At 46.3% G+C, this 25,714-nt stretch overlaps 3 protein-coding genes across 8 annotated transcripts; 1 reads left to right on the plus strand and 2 right to left on the minus strand.

Moving 5' to 3' along the window:
* The first annotated feature begins 1,774 nt into the window (after positions 1-1,774).
* IL23A (interleukin 23 subunit alpha) lies at positions 1,775-4,333 on the plus strand. The gene is made up of 4 exons (XM_029205063.1): positions 1,775-2,201; positions 2,421-2,519; positions 3,616-3,762; positions 3,872-4,333. Exons 1-4 carry the CDS (start codon positions 2,043-2,045, stop codon positions 4,031-4,033), a joined length of 567 nt encoding a protein of 188 aa, XP_029060896.1. The 5' UTR covers positions 1,775-2,042; the 3' UTR covers positions 4,034-4,333.
* On the minus strand, positions 3,220-18,781 carry STAT2 (signal transducer and activator of transcription 2). Of its 6 annotated transcripts, XM_029205058.1 has the most exons (24): positions 18,372-18,777; positions 16,502-16,645; positions 16,194-16,347; positions 15,750-15,845; positions 15,485-15,574; positions 15,318-15,393; positions 14,796-14,881; positions 14,484-14,632; positions 10,887-11,045; positions 10,690-10,782; positions 10,415-10,474; positions 9,746-9,766; positions 9,423-9,516; positions 9,225-9,272; positions 9,061-9,144; positions 8,816-8,914; positions 8,577-8,712; positions 8,404-8,456; positions 8,198-8,292; positions 7,459-7,595; positions 7,099-7,281; positions 6,805-6,862; positions 5,501-5,991; positions 3,220-5,216 (listed from the first exon to the last, which is right to left on the minus strand). In XM_029205058.1, the coding sequence occupies exons 2-24, from the start codon at positions 16,630-16,632 to the stop codon at positions 5,074-5,076; spliced, it is 2,736 nt and encodes a 911-aa protein (XP_029060891.1). In that variant the 5' UTR covers positions 16,633-16,645; positions 18,372-18,777; the 3' UTR covers positions 3,220-5,073. The 6 variants fall into 6 exon arrangements, with proteins under 6 accessions (XP_029060891.1, XP_029060890.1, XP_029060889.1 ...); XM_029205057.1 differs by having other exon boundaries at positions 8,198-8,456; positions 18,389-18,781; XM_029205056.1 differs by having other exon boundaries at positions 8,198-8,456; positions 18,372-18,781.
* Positions 18,782-18,932: 151 nt separating this feature from the next.
* Positions 18,933-20,770, minus strand: APOF (apolipoprotein F). Its single transcript, XM_029206045.1, is given in 3 exon segments — positions 18,933-19,664; positions 19,667-20,491; positions 20,721-20,770. Coding segments are annotated over 2 exon segments (942 nt in total). The 5' UTR covers positions 20,475-20,491; positions 20,721-20,770; the 3' UTR covers positions 18,933-19,530.
* Between the last annotated feature and the right edge of the window lie 4,944 nt (positions 20,771-25,714).

The following is a 25,714-nucleotide window of genomic DNA, read 5'->3' on the forward strand; positions in this document are numbered from 1 at the left end:
TAGGCAAATTACTTATCTCTGCACCTCAGTTTCCTCATCTGTAATATGGTGATAACGATAGTACCTATCTAATTGTGTTGTTGTGAGAATTAAATGGGTTAATATATGAAAAGTGCTTAAACTAAGTACTTGGCATAAAGTGAGAGTTGGATATAAGCCATCATTACTAACCACCTCGGGAAACTTCAACTGGATTTGGTGTCTGGGCATCCAACTGGAAAGGCCTGCTTGTCAGTATAATTTGCATTAACGGTTGAGGTCCTGCTGACGTCAAGGTCTCCTTGCAGCTCCAGGTCAGACCTAGTCCTGGAAGTAGTTCCTGTCACACAACAGTCCCACAATCGCCCCACCAACCTTGCTTCCTACCCAACTCCCGAAGCACCAGGAAGTGAAACAAAACCCCATGCCTCCAACTCACCCTTGTCCCTCTCATCCCATCCCCCAGCGTTCCACTTCCTCCTCCTGCCTTTCACCTTCCATCTCCTATCCTAAAGGGCTCCCAGAATGGGAACCAGAGGCGGGAAAAGCATGGGAGACTTTATACAAAAGTGAGGTGAGCTCCCCTACCCCACCCCCACCCCCAATTTCCTTATTTCATTTGTATTCACCAGTGTAACGAGAGGCAAACCGTTTCTCACTCAAACTGAGGTAACCTCTCTGATGCTGCAAATGTTTTATCCAAAGGGTGGATTTACCGCAGAGTCATATTCGAATCAGAGGTTTCATTGGGCAGTTTTGAATAGTCCTATGAGAAGGGAGACCTCTATCGAGGGTGTTTCTCAGAGAAAAAGGGTCAACCTCTTGGAAAGCCTTTGGGAGCCATCTGTGTGGTCATCCATGGCCTCATTCTGACGTCCAGATTGTCCTGGGACCCTCCACTGGGGTTGGGGCAGTCCCAGATTTGGACCACCTTCCACTCCCACGCCCAACTTCACAGTCTCAGCTGTTTCACTGAATGTTGCATCAGGGATGGTGATGAAATCAGTGTCAGCGGATTTTACCCATGGATGCAACAGGCTGAAGGACCAGCCAGGGTCATTGACACTGTGCACCTTCAACTACCCAGAACCCTGGACTTTCTAGCCACGGTGAAGGGCTGGGTGCTGGAATATCTCAGTTGGATTTCTAGCCCTTGCTTACACTGGTGCCCCCCACCCCCAAATCACCTGAATCCCACAGTGCCCAAGAAACTTAGGCCACTAAGGTTGAGGAATCGGATGGTTCTTAGCAACAGCTCTTTCCTTCCAACAGCCCTCCTAGCCTCCAGAGTGAGGCCTGAAGTGAGGGAGCAATAATACCTTATACCGAGCTTATGTGGTTTCCCAGTTCACAAAGTGCCTTCATGTCCATTGTCTCCCAGTGAAAATAACCGTTCTCAACAGAGACTAAGAAGCCCCCTTATTCTTAGATTGAGGGCATCAGGTGGGAGCCAAACTTCATTCCAAACTGAGCTTGCCATCCTATTGGGAGATAAATGAATGCTTCTGTTTTGATTTTTACTCAGGCAGGCAGGGGTGAGGAAATTAGGTTTGAAGGGAGGGAAGATATAGCTTAGAGAGGCAAAAAGATGAGGGAAAGGTTAAGCAGGAAGGAACTTGAGACTAGATTCATTTAAATATTCGTTACTCCCACTCACTCCACCCCCTTCTACAGCCTCTTTGATTCCTGGAGAGCATTACACGTTAAGTCCCATCCCAGGCCTCCAGTCACGGCAACCACACGACTCATTTCCCCTGGAACTGAGGCTACTTACCTGGGCTCCCCACGGAGGGAGATGATGCAGGGAGGGGAATCCCACCTGCTGTGAGTCACCTGCTAGTATAAAGGGCGGGTCTTACAATGCAGGGAGCTTAAAAAGAGACTCAGAGACAAGGGGAGAAAATCTACAGAAAGCAGCTCAGAAACTTGGTGAACGACAGAGGGAACCGAACCAGAGACGCACAGGACAAAGAGAATCAGGCTCAGAGCAAGGGGAAGTGGACAGAGATTCCACAGGGACTGCAAGGCACAGAGCCAGCCAGATCTGAGAAGCAGGCAACGAGATGCTGGGGAGCAAAGCTGTGCTGCTGCTGCTGCTGCCCTGGATTGCTCGGGGCCGGGCTGCGCCTGAGGGCAGCAGCCCTGCTTGGGTTCGGGGCCAGCAGCTCTCACAGCAGCTCTGCATGCTGGCCTGGAGTGCACATCAACCAATGGGACATGTGGTGAGTGGCAGCCTCTGGGACCAAACAGGAGCCTATCCAAGCCCTCCAAGGCTGCAGTGGAAGACTCTGTGGCCTAGGGTGGAAGCTGGAGGGTTGAAAGCCATCAGAGGGTAAGAGAGGACAGGGGAGTGGGGTTCCAGGGAGAGTCACAGCCTGAGGATCCAGGTGGGGTTTGAAAGTACTTCTTTCTTTACTCTTCCCACCCCTCCTCCATTCCAGGATCTACCAAGAGAAGAAGATGATGAGACTACAAATCCTGTCCCCCATATACAGTGTGAGGATGGCTGTGATCCACAAGGACTCAGGGACAACAGTCAGGTACTAAGATGAGGCTGGGCTGCAAGGAAGAGGGGACTGGGGACAGAGCTGGACACCATGGTGAATTAGTCAAAGTTGTATCTGTCCTTGTCCATTCAGCCTGCTATAACAACAAACCATAGACTCAGTGGTTTATAAACAACAGACATTTATTTTTTATTTTAAAAAATAAATTTATTTTTAAATTTTTATTTATTTTTGGCTGCGTTGGGTCTTTGTGGCTGCGTGTGGGCTTTCTCTAGTTGCGGTGAGCGGGGGCTACTCTTCGTTGCAGTGTGAGGGCTCTATTGCAGTGGCTTCTCTTGCTGCGGAGTATGGGCTCTAGGCGCGTGGGCTTCAGTAGTCGTGGCACACGGGCTTAGCTGCTCCGCGGCACATGGGATCCTCCTGGACCAGGGCTTGAACCCGTGTCCCCTGCTATTGGCAGGCAGATTCTTAACCATTGTGCCACCAAGGAAGCCCACAACAGACATTTATTTCTCACAGTTCTGGAGGCCGGAAGTCCGAGATTAAGGTGCCAGCATGGTTGAGTGAGGTCCCTCTTCAGGTTGCAGACTTCTTGTCTCCTCACATTGTGGAATTAAGGAGTTCTGTGGGTCTCCTTTATAAGAGCAATAATCCCATTCTTGAGGGCTCCATCCTCATGACCTAATAACCTCCCAAGGGTCCCACTTCCTAATACAGTCACACGGGGATCAGGATATCAAAATATGAATTTTCTGGGGACACAAACATTCATATCACAGCCGTTTCTAAGAATGGCAAGTATCAGATGGGTCTTTGGTGGAGTAATTAGAAGGTATCTGTCTTTTCTTTTTCTTTTCCTTTACTTTCTCTTTTCTTTCCTTCCTTCCTTCTCACTCTTTGCTTTCCCCTCCTTTTTTTCTCTCTTTCCTTCCTTTTTTTTCTTTCTTCCTCTCCCTCTTTTTTTGTTTTTGGTGTTCTTTTTGGCTGCACTGAGTGGCATGCGGGATCTTAGTTCCCCAACCCGGGATCAAACCCACGCCCCCTACAGTGGAAGCACGGAGTCTTAACCACTGGACCACCAGGGAAGTCCCTGTATCTGTTTTCTTTCACTGCTTTCTTTTCTCCCCAGTCCTGCTTGCAAAGGATCCACCAAGGCTTGGTTTTTTACGAGAAGCTGCTGGGCTCAGATATTTTCACAGGGGAGCCTTCTCTAGTCCTCGATGGCCCTGTGGGCCAGCTTCATGCCTCCCTACTGGGCCTCAGGGAACTCTTGCAGGTATGAACTAGGGGCCTGGAGAAGTGGGGCTTGCAGGTGTCAGAGACAGGGCCTGGCGGGGGAGTGAAGGATCTAGAGTCCTCTCTGATTGTGTCCTGTGTCCTTTCAGCCCGAGGGTCACCACTGGGAGATTGAGCAGACTCCAAGCCCCAGTCCCAGCCAGCCGTGGCAGCGCCTCCTTCTCCGCCTCAAGATCCTTCGCAGCCTCCAGGCCTTTGTGGCTGTAGCTGCCAGGGTCTTTGCCCATGGAGCAGCAACTCTGAGCCCCTAAGCCAGCAGCTTAAGGATGGCACCCAGACCTCCACGGCTCAGCAATGCTAAGATGAATTTATCAGCCTAGACACCTGTGAGCCAACAAGTTAATCAGTCCATTCATTTTAACAGGACTTGCTCTGTTGAAAAATTACCAAAACTGACTTATGATGCTGACCTAGAACAGGTTGGATATTTATTACATGGGAAGGGAAATTTTGGGATTATTTATCGTCGTGGCAGCAGTTTGGGGAGGAGGATTATTTATTATATTTATACTGAATTATGCACTTTTTTCAATAAAGACTTATTTATGTGGATATCTAAGTCTAATTTCTAGGCTTGTTAGTAAAAAGAAACAGAACGTAAAAACAGGGCCAAAGGACTACAAAATGCATCCTTCTACTCTGCAGGGCTATGGTGGAGAGGGATCTTTCCTCATGACCCCTTGGTATATAGAGTAACCGTGATCTTTTTGGCCTTAATCCGTACATGGCTAAGCAAGCTGAATGAGATTACAAGGGACTGTGATTAGGAAGTGGGGGTCCTAAGTGTGGCCCTCTTTTGCTCCCTGACCCAGGGCTTCCTTCCCTGCTTTCCTGGCCGAGAGTGTATTTGGCCAAAGACAGGAGTTCTGAATCACTGCAGGATCAGAAGTCAGAGCCGTTTTGAGCAGAAAGGGTACTCCAGGAAGATGAAGTAGGCACCAGGTTAGTCTTATCAGCTACTAAAATGTTGAAAGCCTTCCATATTGGAAAGAAGCCACTGCCCTGAGCCCTCCAAGTACCTCCTAACTGTTCTGGCCTGCTCTCAAATTCCTATACCTCCCAGCACAGCAGGCAGCCTCCAGGCTCCTAGCTGGAGCTATGGGTAACATCTGTTCTGATTCATTGGTGACTGTTCCTTACCCGTATTATGCTTCTACCTCTCACTCCAAATCCCACGGTTAACCCAGTTTAGAAGGAGCACATGCCTGATTTCCCATCCTTGGAGAGCAACATCATGATGTGAGAGGTAGGAGGGGCAAAATATATGGAAAGAACAGAGAAAATGTAGTTTCTAGTAGTCAGAAGGAATCAAGGGCCCATCTGTGTAGAAATGGCTGCGAGGGAAGACGTAAGCTTCATCCACGGTGTTCTGGCCAGCCAACAGTGGGTCACCATTTGGCATGATTTCTTCAATCTTCATGCTGTTTCTGAAGACTAGATAGTCCAGAGAAAGAAGTCAGGCCCTGATCTTAGGCAAGGAGTTCCCAAAGCAGCAGGGAAAGTGAGAGAGGATGGCAGCAGAGGCCTAGACAGGGCCTGAGGGGGTCACTTAGGTGGGGCGGGGGAGGCGTGTGTGTATTTCCTAATAAAAGGAATCACAGGGATATAAGCCTTTCTCCAATGAGGAGCTCAGAACTGTCTTTTTCTGTAGTGGGTGAGGGAGGGGAGTTGGGAAAGGGAATGTGTCCCCTCTTCCCTAGCCCCATCTCATCACTTACTTTCCATGTCCTCAGTGTTCAAGTGTCTCAGATCATGGGGCAAATCCGGCTCTCGCAGTGGCTGTGAAATAGGCTCTGGAATAGGCTCCAGCTTCAGTCCTGGTCCCAGGTCTGGCTCTGGGACTCTCTGTGACACCTCGCCTAGTGTGGGCTCCAGCACGGGCTCCAGAGTGGACTCCAGTGTGGGCTCCAGAGTGGACTCCAGCACAGACTCCAGAGTGGACTCCAGCACAGGCTCCAGAGTGGACTCCAGCACGGGCTCCAGAGTGGACTCCAGCACGGGCTCCAGAGTAGACTCCATCACGGGCTCCAGAGTGGGCTCCAGAGTGGACTCCAGTGCTGGCCCCAAATCCAGCCCTGCCTCCAGCAGTGGCTCTAAGTCCAGGCCCGGCCCTGGCTCTGGCCCTGGTGCCAGCCCCAGATCCAGCTCGAATGACTCCAGTTCTGGCTCCAGCTTAAGCTCCGGCAGTTGTTGCAGCTCATCCACCTGTCTGGATACCCCAATACAGACAAAGGAGCAGGGATCAGTCGTTTAGGTAAAGTGGGGAATGGTAGAGAAAGCAGAGGCTATCTCTCTAGTCTAAAAGGCAATAGAGCAGAGGGCTTAAGGTTAACCAGAGGTTTAAATCCTATCATTTACTAGTTGGGTGACCTTAGGCAAAGTGACCTAACCTCTCTGAGCCTCAGATTTATCATCTGTAAAAAGGGAACAACAATACCTCATAATACTTGAGAGGCAGTAAGATGGTTAAAAGCACGGCTTTGGAATTTGACAGACCTGGATCATTGATTAGCCATGTATCTTAGGCATGCCACTTCACCACGCTAAACCTCAGGTTCCTCAGCTGAAAACACTAATAACAGTATCTTCTGCCTCATAGGACAATTATGAAGATTCAATAAATGAGAAAATGAACACAAAGCATTTAGCCCAGTGCCTGGAACATAATAAACTTTCATTAAATGTGGCTGTTATCATTCATTACTGGCTCAAATGGGTTCTCATAAGGATTAAATTTTAAAAATGTTCTAAAAAAATCTAGTACCATGCTTGGCATTAAGTAGATGTCCATTAACATCAATGATTATGACTATTATTATCAGGGAACCCCTGTGGAGACAACCTAAGGATGGCAGCAGGAAAAGAGAGAGGAGAGAGACTAAAAGAGCAGGAAACAAACCTAGAAGGCTAGGGAGTGTGGGTCAGTAGGAAAGAAGGCTGGAGAGACCGGCATTGGGCAGGTTTGGGTCACTATATCAGCCAAAAAGAGTTAGGGAAGATGGGCAAAGAGTTCACATCTCACCTGTTAGAGACCACAATGAGCTTATGTTTCAGGTATTTCTTCCGTTCCTGGAGATTAACTATGGGGGACAGACACAGGAGGCAGGGGAGGTCAGGAGATTGGACACATAGCCCCAGGGTCCCCTAGTGCAGGTGGTCCTGACAGTCATGTCCCCCTACTAACTAGCAGTGTCCCACAGACAAAGCCCTTAACTTCTTTGGATATCAGTTTTCCCACGCTGAAAGGAAAGAGTTGGATTTGTGGATGCCTGTGGATCCTTGCACTCTACCAGTGAAGTGTATCAATGCTTCTCACCTTTCTCCTGGGAGTAGCACCCAAAAGCCTCATCCCGGGGGATTCGTGGGTAGAGGAAGCACAGTGGGTTCTCAGGTATGTTCTCCTCAGTGAGCAGCTGGTACTGGCTGATGATTTTGGCCAGCGGGAGTGACTGCAGCACCTCCTTGGTGAAGGGCTGCACAGAGTAGATGAGCACCTTATCTGGAGAGTGGATGCAGGAACAGGCAGGCTTGAGGGAAGAGGCTGGCCCTGGGAGCTCCCCACCCTGGCTGCCCAACCACAAATCTGCTGAGGGATTCAGGACAGAGCCAGGGAAGCCAAGGGCAGGCAGAGGGGCAGCAAGAGAGGCTGTGGAAACAGGAGGGCAGGGCAGCTGACCATCATCTTGGTGTTCCACCCAGGAGCAGGTAATGCCCCCTTCCAATGTTTCACTGAAGCGCAGCAGAAAGGTGCCAGAGATGGTCTTCTTCAGCAGCCGGCGCTCCTGGCTCCGGCTTACAAAGCCCATGATGTGTCTGCAGCACAGAGAGCAGCTGTGAGGCCCTCCTGCCTCCTGCTCCCCTTGTAGAGGGACAGACTGCCAGGTCTGGGCCCTGGCTCTGCCACCTTGTTACAAACTGTTCCATGTTGGCCAAGTCATTTCACTTTACTGACAATATCCACCTCCCAGGGTTGGAAGAGGTGTGAAGCTGCGGTGAGGTCACACAGATGAAAAGCACCTTGTAAAAGGCAAAGTGCTACACAAATGGGCAGGCAGTGTGGTGGAAAGAGCATAGGCGTGAGGTCAGGCATCGGTTTGAATCTCAACTCTGCCCCTGGTGTAAGTCCTTTAACCTCTCTGAGCTTTCATTTCCTCCCTTGAGGGTGGCAACACCCATCGCCCAGCAAGGTTATAAGGATTACGTGAGAGAATTCATAAAAAGCACCCTGCAGGCTCTGGAACACAGTGGATGCTAGACAAATACGGGCTAGGAGACTATTACTGCAAACGTTGAGGGGGTATGACCTGGCACCGGGTTCTGCTCTCTCCCCCTATTTGCCACATGAGGGCGCAGAGAGTCCACTCTCAAGCAGAGAAAGGCGGCAGGGAAGAAAGGGAGGCTGACCAAGGCCTTACCCATCGTTCCAGAGATCCTTCAGGTGGTCATGTACCAGGTCCAGAATTTTGTCGAGCCATGTCCAGAATGGTAGCTTGCCAGGGGGGCTCTCTCGCTGAAGGAGGAATGGAAAGGCAGGAAGAGATGTGGAACTGCCCTGGGAGTGGGGAAGGACTAGTAATTGGACGGGGGCCGAGGTCAAGCTGCACAGGACGCAGAGAGTTACCTTAATGAAATTGACCCAGGACAACAAGGCACCCTCAGTCTTGGAGTTCTGCCCTGTGGGCAGACAGACAGTTCAGATGACAGAAGGCAGGGCCAAGGGTCCTGGGACAGAAAGGATGGAGGGTGCGGGCAGACAAAGGCTGGGGAAATGCTGAGAGAAAAGAAGGTCTGTACCAAACAGCTTGTCCCGCAGCATGCCAAGCTGGTCTGAGTCGAGGCCTCGGCCAACGTAGGAGGAGAACTGCCAACTGAGAGCAGGGCCCAGCAAGTCCCAGGGGGCCTTGGCGGGGCTGGAGAAGAACTGCTGATTCTGCAGAGGTAGGAAGGGACCGGGTGGCTCAGAAGTAGTGCCCTCACACCAAGCTTCCACGCCCCTCCTTGCCACCCTTCACCTGTTGGCCCCCACCGCCTACCTGGGGGTCTGAGCTGAGCAGATTGAACCAGAGAACTGAGGCCCAGGCGATTGAGAGTTGGTTCATGTTAGAAATAATCACCACAGGAAGGGTGTCTGTCTGGGGAGGAGACAGAAATCACAGAAGAGGGATGTGATGTTTCCAGCTGCAGACATCTGGTAAGGGCCAGACAATATTCCACCCTGAGAGGCTTCTGCTTAACCCCTCCTTAGGTCTTCCCCCAAACGCACTCCATTTTCACTCACTTTCAGTTCCTGCTTCAGACCCTGGTAGGTGTATCTGACTGTGAAGCTGATAATGTGCAGTTCCTCTGTCACGGCTAGCAGCCCCTGGGACAGCAGAAGACAAAGTGATCAGCGTGCCTTTTGTTAAGTTCCTCCTGCCCCCCAACCCCCTGTCCAGGCCTCACCTTATTGCTGCCCTTTCCTGAACTACCTGAACGCTGCTCCATCAGTGTCTGTGAATTGAGGGGAGGGAGAGAGAATGCCAGAGCAAGGACCCCAGGGTCCCTGGAACCCCTGCTTTGCCCTCAGGACTTCCCAAGGCCTGGGAACTTCCTCCAGCTTGTTCGATTGGACTACAACCTTAAGATACCATCCCTTCTTACCAGGTAGCCGAAGTCCCAAATTAAGCCCTGACTCTGCCCTTTCTCAGGAGTCAAAGTTTTCTGGTTTGAGGTCAGAATGTTGAACTTCCGGAAGCTATTCCAAGGAGGAAGAAGATATATGCAGGTCAGGAGCAGAGTTATTCTAAAAACTCAGCAGGAAAATAACAAAAGTTCCACTTCACTTCAGACCTCCCCTTCTCCCTCTGTCCATACACCACCCAAATCAACCTCCTCCTTGTTTGTGTCCCCATCAGGGCTGCCACATGTGATGGTACAGGTCATGCAGTGCACAAAAGTTTGCAGTGTCCTTGTCAGGCACCTACCCTTGTGATTCAGGAGGATTTCTGTAAAGAAAAAAAAAATCACTGGGAAGCAAAATAGTGTAGAAGTTAGGAATTTGGTCTGTGGAATCAGACAGACCCGGGTTCAAACCCAAATCTGCAGCTCACCAGCTATGGGGCCTTGCACTAGAGACATAAATTATCTGAACTTGTTTCCTCATTTGAATAGTGCATTGATAATACCTAACTCATGGGGTTCCTGTGACAATTTTATTTTATTTATTTATTTTTATTATTATTATTATTTTTTGCAGTACGCGGGCCTCTCACTGTTGTGGCCTCTCCCGTTGCGGAGCACAGGCTCCGGACGCGCAGGCTCAGCGGCCACGGCTCACGGGCCCAGCCGCTCCATGGCATGTGGGATCTTCCCGGACCGGGGCACGAACCCGTGTCCCCTGCATCGGCAGGCGGACTCTCAACCACTGTGCCACCAGGGAAGCCCCCTGTGACAACTTTAAATTGGGTACTTGACAAGCTACATGTCACATAGTAAGCACTCAACAAAAGAGATGAGCTATTTCTATGACGTAGGGATGGAAGGGAAAAGAACACAGCCCCAGGGCCCTGTTGTAAAGAGTAGGTGCCTCCTCCACCCCACCACCCCACTTCCTGGCCACCCCTTGGTCCCACCCTTCACCTGCCCCAACTTACCTGTCAATGGAGACTTCTGCAGTCAGTGACTCATTGCCTTCCTGGAGTCTCACCAGCAGCCTGCAAGGGAGGGAGGGAGATGGGGGAAAGTGGTCAACTTCAATCTCCTGGATAGACCAGATGTTTGAAAAAAACAAGGGAAGAGATTAGAAGAGGTAAGGAGATTGAGGGGAAAAGAGAGAAGAAACAGCCAAGAGTGGGAAGATTTGTAAAACCAGAAAGCATCAGTGCCAGGGCTGGTAAAAGGAAGTAGGAATGAGTTCTGAAATGCCAACCTTGTTCGGACGGTGAACTTGCTCCCAGTCTTGAGGATGAGGGGTCGATGGGGAGTTTGGGGCATGCAGGGCTGGGTTTCTACTACAAAGGCTCTGGGGAGATGTGGAGAGAATATATAGAGGTCAGTATCTGTAAGAATGGCTCCCCTTGTCCCTTCCCTCTTGCCTCCCTCGAGGTCCCTCCCTGGTCTCTAGACCTGTGGAGCAGGCGAAGTAGCAGCTCTGTGACCTGGGCCTTCCGCAGATCCACCCCTTCGATCAGAGGGTCCCCCTGATAGGTGACCATGTGACTCAATCCCTTTAGCTCCTTCAGCAGCTGCCGCAGATGAAACAACAGCTTTGCTCCAGCTGTGAACCTGGGTGACAGAATCCAAGGGAGAAAGAATCCATCAGTTTCCTGGAATCCCCAAACAGGCTCCAAGAGCTCCCCTTTAACTCTGTGGAAAGTCAGAAACTGATTGGGACAAAAAAGAATCCAGGAAGCATGTGAAAGATGTTTCAACTTTGTTCATAACCTAAGGAATGAATATCAAAGCCGCTTTCACATATAAAATTGATAAAAGATTTATTAACATAATAAAGCTAACTTTCACATGATGCTTGATATGTACTTTTTTTTTTTTTTTTTTTGCGATACCCAGGCCTCTCACTGTTGTGGCCTCTCCCGTTGCAGAGCACAGGCTCCGGACGCGCAGGCTCAGCGGCCATGGCTCACGGGCCCAGCCGCTCCACAGTATGTGGGATCCTCCCAGACCGGGGCACGAACCCGTGTCCCCTGCATCGGCAGGCGGCAGGCGGATGCTCAACCACTGCGCCACCAGGGAAGCCCTGATATGTACTTTTTATTCTAAGTGCTTCACACATCTTCATGCATAGGGTTAATTCTTACAACAACCCTATGAGGTACGTACTATTATTATCCCTATTTTACAGACGGTAAAGCTGAGGCACAGAAAGATTAAAGTGACTTGCTCAAGGTCATAAAACTAGTAAGGGATGAAGTTGTACGTGTTTTACTGTCTATATAATAAGAAATAATAATAATAGGCAATATGGTAACAGGAAAACAATTATCCACTACATAAGAACAAACAGATTGGGATAGCAGTTTGGAACTATTTTTTTAAAAAGCTTCAGGGTACTTCCCTGGTGGTCCAGTGGTTAAGACTCCACACTTCCAATGCAAGGGGCGCGGGTTCAATCCCTAGTCGGGGAACTAAGATCCCACATGCTGCGTGGTGTGGCCAAAAAATATATAAAAAATAAAAAGCTTCAAAAAATGTATATACATTTTGCAGTATTCCATTTCTAAGATATATCCTAAGGAAATAATCAGACAAACAAATGGACAAAGACAGATGTTCATAGTTCATAGCTTTGTTTTCTGTAATAGAAAAATTAGAAACAATTGGTATTGGGTATATAAATTATGGCATATTGACATCATGGAATACTATGCAACCATTAAAAATAATGATATAGACACAAATTTTTAACAAGAAAAAATTTTCAAAAACATTAAATTATAAAAATTACAAGATAGTATATATATGATATAATCTGAGTTCTGTTTAAAATAGATGTATATTTGTGAATATGCACAGGGAAAATCTGGAAAAATGTATTCAAAAGCATTAACAGGGGACTTCCCTGGTGGTCCAATGGTTAAGACTTCACCTTCCAATGCAGGGGGTGTGGGTTCGATCCCTGGTCGGGGAGCTAAGATCCCACATGCCTCACGGCCAAAAAACCAAAACATAAAACAGAAGCAATATTGTAACAAATTCAATAAAGACTTTAAAAATGGTCCACATCAAAAAATTTTTTTAAAAGAGCATTAACAGTGGTTACCTCTGAATGATCAGATTATGCACATGGGTAATTTTTACTTTTTTTCTCTTAAGTTTTCTGAAATTTTTCCAATTAGTATATTTTATATTTACAATCAGAAAAAGAAATACAGCTCTTTGTATTAAAAACAATGAAACAAAAGAACAACACAGTAACAGCACCACCACCAAGAAAAGGTATTGGGTTGGCCAAAAAGTTCATTCAGTTTTAAGTAAAAACAAAAAACACATTTTTCATTTTCACCAAGAATTTTATCGAACAATGCATTCACTAACCGAGCGAACTTTTTGGCCAATCCAATATATACTTTGACCCAGGAATATCACTTCTGATAACTTACATTATAGAAATAATTGGAGATGTAAATAAAGATGGAGCTATGAGGTTATTTACTGCAGCACTGTTTAAAATAGCGAGAAATCACTCACAGGCCATAATTTGCCAACCCCTGTACAAAATGATGAATACATGTGCAACTGTAATGTAAATACTTATCCTGTACCCTAAGCCCTATATAATTGTTTTCAATTTATCTGAACAGTGGTATATTTTTATTTTTTATATTAAATTTTATTGGAGAATAGTTGCTTTACAATTTTGTGTTACTTTCTGCTGTACAGCAAAGTGAATCAGCTACATGTATACATATATTCCCTCTTTTTTGGATTTCCTTTCCATCTAGGTCACCACCGAGCACTGAGTAGAGTTCCCTGTTCTATACAGTAGGTTCTCATTAGTTATCTATTTTATACATAGTATCAATAGTGTATATATGTCAATCCCAGTCTCCCAGTTCATTCCACAGGTGCCCCCCCATGGTATATTTTTAATAGTTTAAATTATAATAAATTTTCTCATGACAAAATATCTAAATAATAGGTATTTTTCAAATATGTTGAAGGACACATTAGTTATTTTTTTCTACATCACAATAAAATTAATATAAAATAAGGAGTTTACTGGAAAACAAATAAAGAAATTTGTTTAGGGCTTCCCTGGTGCCGCAGTGGTTAAGAATCCGCCTGCCAATGCAGGGGACACAGGTTCAAGTCCTGGTCCGGGAAGATCCCACGTGTCGCGGAGCAACCAAGCCTGTGCGCCACAACTACTGAGCCTGCGTTCTAGAGCCCAAGAGCCACAACTACTGAGCCCACGTGCCACAACTACTGAAGCCCGCGCGCCTAGAGCCCGTGCTCCGCAACAAGAGAAGCCACCGCAATGAGAAGCCTGTGCACCGCAATGAAGAGTAGCCTCCGCTCACCGCAACTAGAGAAAGCCTGCGCACAGCAACGAAGACCCAATACAGCCAAAAAAAGAAAAAAAAAAAGTATCATGCGTAGGGACTTCCATGATGGTCCAGTGGTTAAGACTCCACCCTTCCACTGTAGGGGGTGCGGGTTTGATCCCTAGTTGGGGAACGATCCCACATCCCATATGCTGTGTGGCATGGCCAAAAGATGCAAAAAATAAAAGTATCACGGGCATGGGTAAATATGATATACTGCTAAGTTAAAAAAAACAAACAAACCCACAGGTCTCAAAATAGTATGAACAGTATGATCCAATTTTTGTTTAATAATATTATAGTAGCTACATCCGGATATTAAGGTAACTGGTAATTTTTTTTTTTTGGCATTATATTCACTGCACTAAAAAAAAGGTAAAACAATATTTCTCAGGTGATTAAGCAGGAAGGAGATATCGGATTGTGGATCAATTCATTACTTTCCCCAAAGCAAATATTGGGCTCTGGGCTCCCTGAGTGGTGAGAATGAAGAGCAGAGCATAGCTGCAGTCAGACAAGGGAGCTGGGATCATTCTGGGGAGCAGAGATTAAGGAGGGCAATATCTCTTGTCATATACAGGGCATTATAACCTACAAAGCACAGGGGGTAGTTAGGACTAGGGCCAGGTGAGCACGAGGGTGGGGAGGTGCCTCTCACCACTTCTCCAACTGCTCCAACCCTCCATCCGGGGGACCTCCAATGCAGGCTTTCTGCTGCTGAACTTTCCACTCCTCCAACTTGGGCAGCAGTAGCTCAATTAGGGTAGTTAATCGGCCTAGCAGTGCTTTGGAGGCATCTAGCACCTCCTATGAAAGACATAAAGTGAGTGCTGAGAGCCTCTCACCATCACCCTCCACCATTCAACCAGGGATGAAGAGACAAAGAAGCCAAGGCTAGGAGGCCAGGGCTCCCGATGCCTCATTTTCCCCAGTTCCCTGCTGCCCACTCCCTCTGTCCTCTGCCACCCACCTTTCTCCTTCTGTCCAGTTCATTGAGCGTTTCCTGCAGAATGTCCTGCTGTCTGGTCTGATGGGGGTCCAAAGAGGGTGTCCTTGCTGGACAGCAGGAGCAGGAGTGAGACAAATGCTCAGACCTAGGGCTCCTCCCCTTCTCCTTCCCAGCCCAGACCTCAGCCAGAGTCAGGAGTGGGGAGTTCTGAAGGGAGAAGAAGGGGAACCAACCAAAGCACAGGCACCTCTGGGCCCTCATGCAAATTCTGAATGGTCTTGCTAGAACCAGAAGCCCACTCAATCTGCTAAGGCAGTTTCCCAAGCATCCCCTCCAACATTCACTAGCTGTCCCTCAGCCACACCTCCAGCCTGACCTCTACAACATACCCTGGCACCTCCAGCTTTGCAATGGCAGCAGGACTGTAACCAGCAAGATGCAGCCAAAGGTGATTATTGCTCACTGGGGCTTTCCCCTTCTGCTCTATTCTACCCTTGGCCTCCCAGTAGGCATCTTTCTCCCACCCCTCAATGTGCTTTCTACCTGAGGTCTGGATCTTATATCGGAAGCAGAAGACATCCTGCTGGTCTTTCAGTTGGCTGATGGATTTCACCAGCTTCTGCAGAGGAGATGAGACCCTGATGAGGCTGCTTCTGTGAGAGGAGGCAGGCTGAGTCCTGCCCACCCTGGCTCTTGCCACATCTACCAACCTCCATCATAGCCTTTAATTCCAGGATCCGGGATTCAATCTCATGCTGCTGGCTCTCCCCAGGTGCTGCAAGGGCTGGTTCTCCTTGCTCCTGAAATAAGAGGCTCTGAGCACATTTCAACTCTGACCTTTCATCCCTGAAATCCAGGCCTGAAATGAAACCACAGGATGTGGAGGGATCTTGTTCTGAGGCAAATTTGCTGAGTCCTTTGCAGGATCCCTCTCTACTCCAGGAGCTTTCAACATCACCACCAAATTGTTCTCACCAACTGAGCCCTCTGAGCCTGGGTCAGAATTCTTTTTTCTTCCAGAAGGAGATTAAAGATCATCTCAGCCAATTGGGTAGCACCCTGGGGAAAGGCCTGCAGTAGGAAAAGAGAAAGGATTGATTTAACTTAACTGCCATCAATGAACTACCACCTCAGGCCCTCCCCACCAGTGACCTCAGTATTCTCCCCTTCTTCAGGGTCCCAAGCGCTACCCCTTTTCACCACTGCTCCCCCAAACCCTAGCCTCTTTCCAAATAGGTCATCTAGACTATGTCCTTCTCTCTGCCAGTGATCTCCCAAGTCCAGACTCTGTCCCATTTTCCCCAGATCTTCCCCTGTCCTTTGAACCTCCAGGTCCTGTTCCATGTTCCATACCCTAAAACGTACTCCTCTACACTCAGCTGCCATTCCTACTTTGTTATTCCTGGCTCCTCCAAGTACCTGAATGTCCCGATAGAATTTTCGCAAGTTGTGCTGTAGCAACAAACACTCAGGGTCCTGGCTGCAGCGGCTACACTCATAGTTCAGTTGGTCCAAGAAGTGGAAGAACAGCATATTAGCCTTGGCCTCATCATTGCCCAGTGCAGCTTCCTGCCTAGGGACCAGGAAGGACAAGGATTAGTATCTCTGCAGGGTTGCTACCATCTTGAGGCCTTCCAACCCCTTCCTGCCCGTGGTGTCTCCAGGATCCTGGGGCTCAGAAGAAAGAAATCATTTTCCTCATCCCCCCAACTTCCTGAAGGCCTCACCAGTTCTGATCTTCAATCCAGACAGACAAGTTCTGTCGAATGTCCACCGGCAGGAGGCTATTTGAATAGAGCTGGTGCAGCTGATCCTGAAATGGGCTGTCAAGATTCTGCAGCATCTCCCACTGCGCCATTTGGGGTCTGAGCCTAAAGGATGCATGTTCCCAATTGGAAATTTTGCTGGACTAAACCATCCACAGTCTTGTGATTGTTTATCATTACAAATTTAAAAAAATGTTTAATTATTCAGGTAAGAAAAAATACAGAAAAAAAGTAAAGTCTAGATTGACTCCACTCCCAATCTTGGTCCCTTTTCCTCCTCTCCGGAAGTAACCAATATTATCAGTTTGGCGTATATTCTTCCAGGGAGTACTATTTAAGAGCTCCAATATGTAGGCCTTTTTGTTTCAATGGTAATTTTCAAACACACAACAAAGTAGAGTGAGTAGTACAAGGATCATCCATGTACCCATCATCCAGCTTCAACAAACATGTATGATACTTCCGCAATCTCATTTCATCTATCTCCCCCAATGAATTTATTTTAAATTTATTTGTTTGTGTTTGTATTCACTTATGCTGGAGCATTTAAAGGTCAGTCTTAAGTATTTAAAAAAGGGTTTTTTAAATTATTTATTTATTTTTGGCCACGCCACACGGCATGCAGGATTTTAGTTCCCCCACCCGGGATTGAACCCACTGCAGTGGAAGAGTGGAGTCTTAACCACTAGACCACCAGGGAAGTCTCAGTCTTAAGTATTTATTTCAGCATTATCCCGGCTGGCCCCAAAGCTTTATCAGAGGCTGAACCTCCTTGGAGATAAACTGCTCTCCATGTTGGAAGGAGGAGCTCCATTCTCTAGAAGATGTTTAAGTTATTTAAATACTGTGTAAGGGGTCATTCAATCCCTAAGACTGTGACACTTTTATGACTTCTGTCAATCTCTGATTCTTCATGTGGATTATTAAGTTCATGAGAAAATGCACTCAAAACTTGTTCTTGCCTGCCACCAAGCAGGCTGGGTGGAGCCCTTCTCCCTACCTTTCCCCGCCCACTGCCATCTGTCTGTTTAGGAAATCAAAACTTCTTGCAGCCTGAACCTAACAAAAAAGAATTAACACCCACGTCTGTGGTCTAAAAAAAGGTCACATGATTTTATTACAAATCAAATGCTTGGGGTGGGAAAGATTCTTTTCCACCAGTACAAATAATCACGAGCTGCCTTTCTACCTCTGGGAAGTAGGAACTAGGGAAGTAAAGAATTGGGCAGGGGCTCCTACTTTTCACTTTAACCCTTTAGTAGTGCTTGACTTTTTACACTATGTACTTGTATTGCTTTTAAAAAACAAACGACGAGGCCCCAGCTCCTAAGGAACTAATTGGCTGGTATTAATAAAGCAAAGCGGCAAGTAAACCCTGAGGTTTAAACACGAAAAACAAAACCAAAAAACCTGGCCTTCTTAAATAGGTTGCAAGCACGGAGGTTAAGGGCTGTAAACTCCTTTCTTCTCCAGTTATCCAACACTCTTTTAGGTGCGTATTTTGTGCTCAATAAGCTTTTCTGAAAAGAACTCTATTTTTTTCTTTCTTTTTTTTGGTAAGAATCAAAAATAACAGACCGGAAGGTAAAAGCGCTGGCCAAGACACTGAACCAATGCAACAATGCCAGGTTTCGGGTCTTGGAAGTTGCAGGGGCGTTTCTGGAGGGCGGGGTGCGTCACGGTTGGGGACCTAGGTTGGACAGGAGGATGAAGGAGGCGACAGCTCCTGTTTCAACCTGGGGACAGAGTCTGAACCCTGCGGGGCGTACCCCCCAGGGACTGCCTGCCCTTTCAGAGAGAAACTCGCGCCTCCACCCACACCCCCACGCACCTTCTCAGGGCCGGTACCTGGTTAGAGTCTCAGCCCCCGCTCCCTCCAGTAGCTGTGGTCCAGGCTTCCGGTCCCCAAAGAGAGCTCTGGCACCAGGGCCTCCCGCGCCGCCCTCGGCTTCCGCCCGCCTCTCGAACCCGCCCGCTTGCCACAGGCTTGAGTGAGCGGCTGAACCCCGGACCTCGCTATTCCCATAGAGGCGCCCCGACACTGGCTGCCATTCAGCCAACCTCTTCTCCAGGCTGTGAGTTCATTGGCGCCACCACAACTCCTCCTTCTCCGCGAGGCGGGACAAGCGGAGCCGAAACCGCACCTCTAACTGCAGCGATTGGTAGGAAAGCTCAAGTAAGCCCTGCCCCGTATCTGCGGAGGGAGGAATCCAATGAACAGAAGAGCTCAGGAGTGAAACAGCTGATTTCCGAGAACCCGCACCTACGCAGCGGAACCGAGACTGGCTCAGGACCTTGGAGGCGCTGAGCTAACAAGCGAGGCGGAACTTCGACATATTGGGACAGGAAGGGGAGGGCTTAAGTAATAACAACAAAAACAACAAAAGCCTATTTATTGTTGGTACCGTGCTAAGCATTAGGACACCGTACCGTTTTTAATTTCCACGAAACCCATTGCAAATCATTATTCTTTAGAAATTTAAAAAACTGAGTTTGGAGAAAGAAAGTACTAGTCAATGGTCGCTGAAGCTCTAACAAGTGGAGCCTGGATTCAAAGCCAAATCCTCTGATTCCAAACCACAAACTTTAAAATTTCTACATTTTACAGTACTGCCTTCCTCCTTGATAAAAAAAATCAGAGATTTGGATTTTGAACACACACGTACAACTTGTCAGAATATTAGATCTAGTCATCATGTTTACCACTTTTTTTTTTTTTTGGCTGCACTGCCCTGGCATGCAGGATCTTAGTTTCCCCACCAGGGATCAAACCCGCACCCCCTGCAGTGGAAGTGTGGATTCTTAACCACTGGGCCGCCAGGGAAGTCCCACCACCTTCTTTTATAATTGATTGATTGTTTGATTGATTGATTGCTGCGCAGCTTACGGGGATCTTAGTTCCCCGACCAGGGATTGAACCTGGCCCCTTGGGCAGTGAAAGAGTGGAGTCCTAACCACTGGACAGCCAAGGAATTCCATACCACCTTCTTTTATATCTCAGTAGTATTCCCATCCCTAGGATCTAAGCCATAGTCATAGAGTAAGGCCCACTGCCAGTAAGGAACTGAACTTACTACTGATACCAAAGGGGCCATGGTAGTTGTTTCTTCCAGGTGACTCAATTTGAGGTGCCCCCCAAGACCTCCTTGCTGGTCTCTGGTGGAGGGCTGTTCACCTCTCTCTCATTATAATACTGGATCACCTGCTGAACCCCAGACTTCACTATAGGTTTAAGTGCAGTACTGATCATTACTCCCGTGGGCCCCCCTGACAATCCAGCCATGGCCATCAGAAGTTCATAACCCAGATCTATGACCCCGTCTCGGCCTCGTTCCTTGGCCTTGTCCGAGCAGTTCTGAACAGCATAATACAATGCTGTGCCCAGGTTGTAGAAGGTTCCCACTCCTGGCAACAGCTGGACGACATTGTGCACACTCTGCTCCTGCTCCTGCTCACAGTCCTTGATGGAGAGGGATCGTCGGGCCCTCTCTGGGTCTGGGTGCTCCCTGGCCAACAGCTGCAGAGCAGAGGCCAGGGCATCCACTGACACTCCCGTCCCTGTGCTTCTGCTTTTCTCGAGTTCTTGAAGATGTCTGATGAGGATCTGTGTCGCCTTTACACTCCCCTGGCGGTAGAGCTGAAGCTGCAGGACCCGTACATCAGCTTGACAGCCAGCGTTCTCCAAGGCAATCATCAGGGGCAGGCCTACCAGGAACTTGGGGAGAAGGGCCATGTGGGTGAAGCCAGGCAGGGATTTGGGGAGCAGGGCCCGGCAAGACAATGGGGCTGAGGAAGGTAGCCAGGATCCCAAGGATGAGTGAAGGTGCACCAAGACGTTTGTCTGGTTTCCATATGAAATGGCATCCACAGCATGCAGCAGGAAGCAGCAAAGAAGTAGCTCAGCTGGTACCATGATGAGTCTGAGACCACGCATGTCCAGAGCAGAGTGCACTGGAGACGGGAGAAACCAGAAACATACAAACCGTTTCCGTCAGGACTGTGGTCCAAAAGGAGCCCAGGACTCAGGGAGAACCTCATCTATCACCTCCAAACTTCTGTTCTTTTTAGCTAAAGGACTGAGAAACAGGAAATGCAACCCAATTGTTCCCTCTTGGCCTTCTCCATCTTCAGGTCTTCCTCTGCCTGATTTCCACCCATTTAATAGGGAGCCCCAAATTACCACAAAGTCTGGTGATTAAGAAGTAAGACGGCTTTGATAGATTTGGTAGCTCCTCGATCCCGTTCTGCCTACTGCTCTGTTGGGTGAAGAAAGTAGATATTGGCTTTCCCCTATTATCAGTAAGAGATGTAATCTCTGCAAATATTTGTCCATTTGTACTGGCTTCTCAAACCTTGTCCCCTTGTCACACACTGGACCTCAATACCTAAAAACTTTGTTCTTTGGCATTTCCTGCCGGTCCCTGTCACTTTCACACTCTAGCTCATGATAGAAGCTGGGAAACCCAGAATCAGAAGAGGTTAGATGTCTATGATTCTCTTTTCAGTTTAAAAATTAAATTAGCAAAAAAAAATTAAATTAGCAAGATTCAGTGTCTCATTGGAGATTTAGTACAAGGTAGATGAATGAGAAAAAAGTTAAAATGCTTCTACGTGTTTCTATTCTGTAGTTTTGGCCTTATTTTTAACTTCCCTTTCCAAAGATAGAAATAACGTTATGCAGCCCATAAGAATCTGCTGGACTCATCCATTGTGGATAACAATTGTTTATCCATCAGCTGTTCTCTATGCTGAGAGAGATTTAGCTCCAGTATAATCCACCCAACTTCCACTTGTTTCTTTTACTAATCCAGTCGTTCTAATGGATATAATAATGGATCACAGATTTGTGATATCATTGCTTAGCCATTTTTATTAGTTAACAGTAAGTGTCTTTAAGCTTTCATCAGATTGTAAATGTTCTGAACATTTGAAGTTTCCTTGAATTATAAATGTAATTATCAATAAAAAAATCAATCTGTCTATGTATCTATTTCTCTGTCTTTCTATCTAGCTAATGTTTTCAATAGCACACTTTTCAACATGTGGAGGGAAATATGAGGGACTGGAGAATAGAAAGAATATGATGAAGTTTCTTTGCGTGCATTCCAAAGATAAAATTATCATTTTTTAAAAGAGGAGAATAGAAAAACAAACGAACAAAGAAACAAAATGGGCATAGAGAAGTGTAAGCAACCTATCTATTTAGTTTTTAACACTTCATTAGGGCAAGTCAGTTTCAATGGTGCCTGGAAATTCATTTGGAGGATTGAAATCATATACCTCCTAGAAGCAATTCAAGATTTCAAAAGAATAATTTCTAAGTCATTTGATCTTTGTAACACTTTGTGCTCCACAACGCATCGACGAAGTTCAGGAAAAAAAGTGTTAGGAACCATTGAGTCCTGTGTTTACTTTTCATAACTTTGATGCTTTTTTGTAATGACTTTGAAGAATGAGAACTTATAAAGAGAGGGTAGTAGGAAAGGGTGGAGTGGAGTTTGATAAGAGCTTGTAAGAGACTATTAGCTTAGCGGGCACAGAGTAGAAATAAGATGATTAGAAATTTTAATAACCTACAATGGAAAAGAATCTAAAAACGGCTATATGTATAAGTATAACTGAATCAGTTTGCTGTACACCTGAAACTAACAACATTGTAAATCAACTATAGTCAATAAAAATTATAAAAACAGAAAAAGAAAGTTAAAATGCTTCTCGTGCTTAGACATATTACAGGTACAGTATATGGCAACTGAAAGAAAAAATGGAAAATGGAATGTGAAATAAGGACTGAGAGCTACTAAGTGGAGAAAAGCAAGGCTAACACCAGTCACCTGTGTCTTTTAGCACTGGGATGAAATAAAGAGCATACACCTATCCTAAGTGGTGTCCAACATTTCTGCCTACTTACTGTGTCCCATCCTTGAAAGTAGTCCTGGGAAAGCAGACGTGTCACCTAGGTGGCACTGAATATCTGAAGTAAAGAATCTGGACAAGTTCCTGAATCAATTTCCCCATAAGGCACTTCAGAATAACTGTGGAACATTTGATAAATTATATTGTCATCATCCATAGACACTGAGAGGCTCTTAACTTGGGGGTGTCTTCAGCTTTTTACCTAATTCTCCAACATGTTCCCAAGACTCATACCTGCAGTTCTAGGGGATGTTGATAGCAAAAGCTCTGAATTGTGTCACCAGCATCATGGGGGATGGCTTCTCAGCAAACTCAATCGCCATCCAAGCTAACTGGCAAACCAGCCACCCCAGTGGGCATATTTGCCATCGTTAATACATTCCTCAGGGTGAGTAGCTGAGTTTTGGATTTATCCAAGCCTCCCTGTGGGTCCCCCAAGATCCCTCAGAATGACTTTAGCATTGCCAATGCCTTCTTCCTCATTGTGCTTTTTGCTCTCTCTCATGGATGAGGGTTTAAGTGGTGTCCTTTCCTCCCATCTTAACAAGCTGAAGCTACAGAATGTGGGCCTCAGCTGGGCCGACATCCTCCTCCTGGGCCACCTCCAGAGCTAAGTTGGATAGGTACTCAAGTAGAGGGGCTAAGGATGGGGCCGTACATAAGAGAACCTGGCAGGTCTTGGAATCTGGGAGAGGGATCTGGTTGGAGAGCATGTTCAGAGGATGCCCAGTTTCTATGAAAAACAGCTGGAAAGTCAGAACCCCTTCCTGGGTATTTCTTGGAAAGACAGCCAATGGGGACAGTAAGATGCAGCAAAGGAGAAGTACAGCCTGGATCATGGTGGGTCAGCAGAACAGCCCTGCTGGAAAGAAGCAGTGCTCAGATTGGGAAGTGGGGAAAGGCTTGGGATGAAGAGATACTAAGACTGGTCAGAACTAGGAAGTGTCTTGGCCCTTAGAAACTTTGGTTACCTGGGCATACCTCAGGCCCACTATTAAAGGCTATGGGAGATCCTCCCTGCTTTGCGGAAGAAACAAACCAGAGGAACAAGAAAGTCCAAACATCTCCTTTGCTTTGGTATCTTCACGGCTGGAATGACTGTTTTGATTTTTTTTGTTGTATCCCACTTTCTCCTTTGCCCCAGCCAGAATCACGAGGATGCCAGAATGCTGATAGTGTCCAAAACAATGACAGACATAGCATTTGCAAATATTTATTCATCTCTCTCCAGCCCAGACTTTGTCCTCCTCACCTTTGTCCTATACTGACAAATAGGCCTTTTCCCTTTTTGACCCTACTAGTCCTGCCCCATATCCCTATTGTCCTAAGGTTTTACCCTGGACCTACACATGAGATGAGGAGAAGTTCCCCTGTATCTTCTGAAAGGGAGAAGAGGTAAGGCAAAAAGGCTGATGACCATTGGCGAGAGACCCCCAAAACGTTTAATAAGTTCTTATTAAAAGTACACATTGGGTGAAAGTCCAGGGAAACTGAAAATATTGGTAAGTTAAATGAAATGGGTACAACTTCTACTTCTCACTTTTCTAATTCCAATGCAAAACACAAATAAAATGTGTTCATCAGCTGGGTGGTAACTCTTTCCATATCTAACCAAAACTCCAAACATTGGGCTTCATCTAGGGTTTAGCATAACTGCAGTCCAAAAATTAGGGGAAGAAGGTATCTGATGCCTTCTGAAACTGGTACAGGTTCCTACATATTGTTATGGTAAAAAGTTTCTTTGGTGCTGTCACTCATTTCTTTTTTAAAAATTATTTATTTATTTATTTATTTATTTTTGGCTGCGTTGGGTCCTCGTTGCTGCACGCGGGCTTTCTTTTAGTTGCGGCGAGCGGGGGCTACTCTTTGTTGCGGTACGAGGGCTTCTCATTGCGGTGGCTTCTCTTGTTGAGGAGCACGGGCTCTAGGTGCACGGGCTTCAGTAGTTGTGGCGCATGGGCTCAGTAGTTGCTGTCACTCATTTCTGACAGACAACCAAAAGGAACAGGCCAGAGGGAGGGGTCCAGAGTCCTTCCCTCTATTTCACTTCCCTCAGTTCCCAGCAGCGGTCCCTGACAACTAACAGCAGACAGAAGAAAGAAGAGGGGTAGGTCTGTAAGGATGCACTACCAAAATTGTAGGAAGCAAGAACTAGGTGCAAAGCGGTCCAACACTACCTGAAGTTACTGGTTGCTAAATCCCTAGGGAACCCTACCTAGGACTATACCATTTCTGTGGAGTAACATAACAAAGGATAAAATATTTAACCCTTTTTTCCTAAGATCTATCAAAAAGCAGGAATATCTACTCATCACTTTTTCAGCATTGTACTGGAAGTCCTAAGCAGTGTAATGAGGAAATAATAAAAAATTAATCGCATAAAAAATAGAAAGGAAAGTAGAACGGTATTTATTTAGAAACATGATTGTTTATGTAGAAAATCCTAATTTTTTGAGGAACTTCCATACTGTTTTTTACAGTGGCTGCACCAGTTTACATTCCCACCAAGGAAACTAATATAATATGTCAATTACATCTCAATAAAAAGAATAAATGAAAGTGGGGATATTACTATTTGTTTTACAGAAACAAAAAGGATTTTGAGAGTACTATGAATAGGTGTATGACAATAAATTGGATAATCTAGAGGAAATAGACAAATTCTTAGAAACATACAACCTACCAAGACTGAATCATGAAGTAATAGAAAATATGAATAGACCTATAATTAGTAAGGAGATTGAGTCAGTAATCAAAAATTTCCCAATAAAGAAAAGCCCTGGACAAAACAGTCTTATTGGTGAATTCTACCAAACATTTGTGGGGTTTTTTAGTTTAGTTTTTATTTTTTATATTCTTTTTTTTCCTACCAAACATTTGAAGAAGAATTAATACCAGTCCTTCTCAGACTCTTCTAAAATATCAAAGAGGAGGGAACATGTCTAACTAATTCTACGAGACCAGCATTACCCTGATATCAAAGCTAGACAATGACCCTACAAGGAAAGAAAACTACAGACCTATACCTCATGAGAATATTAATGCAAAATACTAGCAAATTGAATTTGGTAGCATATTAAAAGGATTATACACCATGGCAAAGTGGGATTTATTTCTAGAATGTAAGAGTGGTTCAATATATGAAAATCAATCAGTGTAATTCACCACATTAACAGAATGAAAGAGAAAAATCACATGATCATCTCAATTGATATAGAAAAGCATTTTACATCAATAAAATAGAAATAGGAAGAAACT

Source organism: Monodon monoceros, unplaced genomic scaffold (genome assembly GCF_005190385.1).
Source record: "Monodon monoceros isolate NGI ecotype Baffin Bay Population unplaced genomic scaffold, NGI_Narwhal_1 Super_Scaffold_6, whole genome shotgun sequence".
NCBI classification, from domain to species: Eukaryota; Metazoa; Chordata; class Mammalia; order Artiodactyla; family Monodontidae; genus Monodon; species Monodon monoceros.

Excerpts from the sequence above, each read along its gene's own strand:
- IL23A (XM_029205063.1), top strand. The coding sequence starts at position 2,043 with ATGCTGGGGAGCAAAGCTGTGCTGCTGCTGCTGCTGCCCTGGATTGCT. Across the intron at positions 2,202-2,420 it reads ATCAACCAATGGGACATGTG|GATCTACCAAGAGAAGAAGA; the intron begins GTGAGTGGCAGC and ends CCTCCATTCCAG. Across the intron at positions 2,520-3,615 it reads GACTCAGGGACAACAGTCAG|TCCTGCTTGCAAAGGATCCA; the intron begins GTACTAAGATGA and ends TTTTCTCCCCAG.
- STAT2 (XM_029205057.1), bottom strand. The coding sequence starts at position 16,632 with ATGGCGCAGTGGGAGATGCTGCAGAATCTTGACAGCCCATTTCAGGAT. Across the intron at positions 8,457-8,576 it reads GCTGCGGGACAAGCTGTTTG|GGCAGAACTCCAAGACTGAG; the intron begins GTACAGACCTTC and ends GTCTGCCCACAG. Across the intron at positions 5,217-5,500 it reads GAACACTGAGGACATGGAAA|TCTTCAGAAACAGCATGAAG; the intron begins GTAAGTGATGAG and ends TGGACTATCTAG.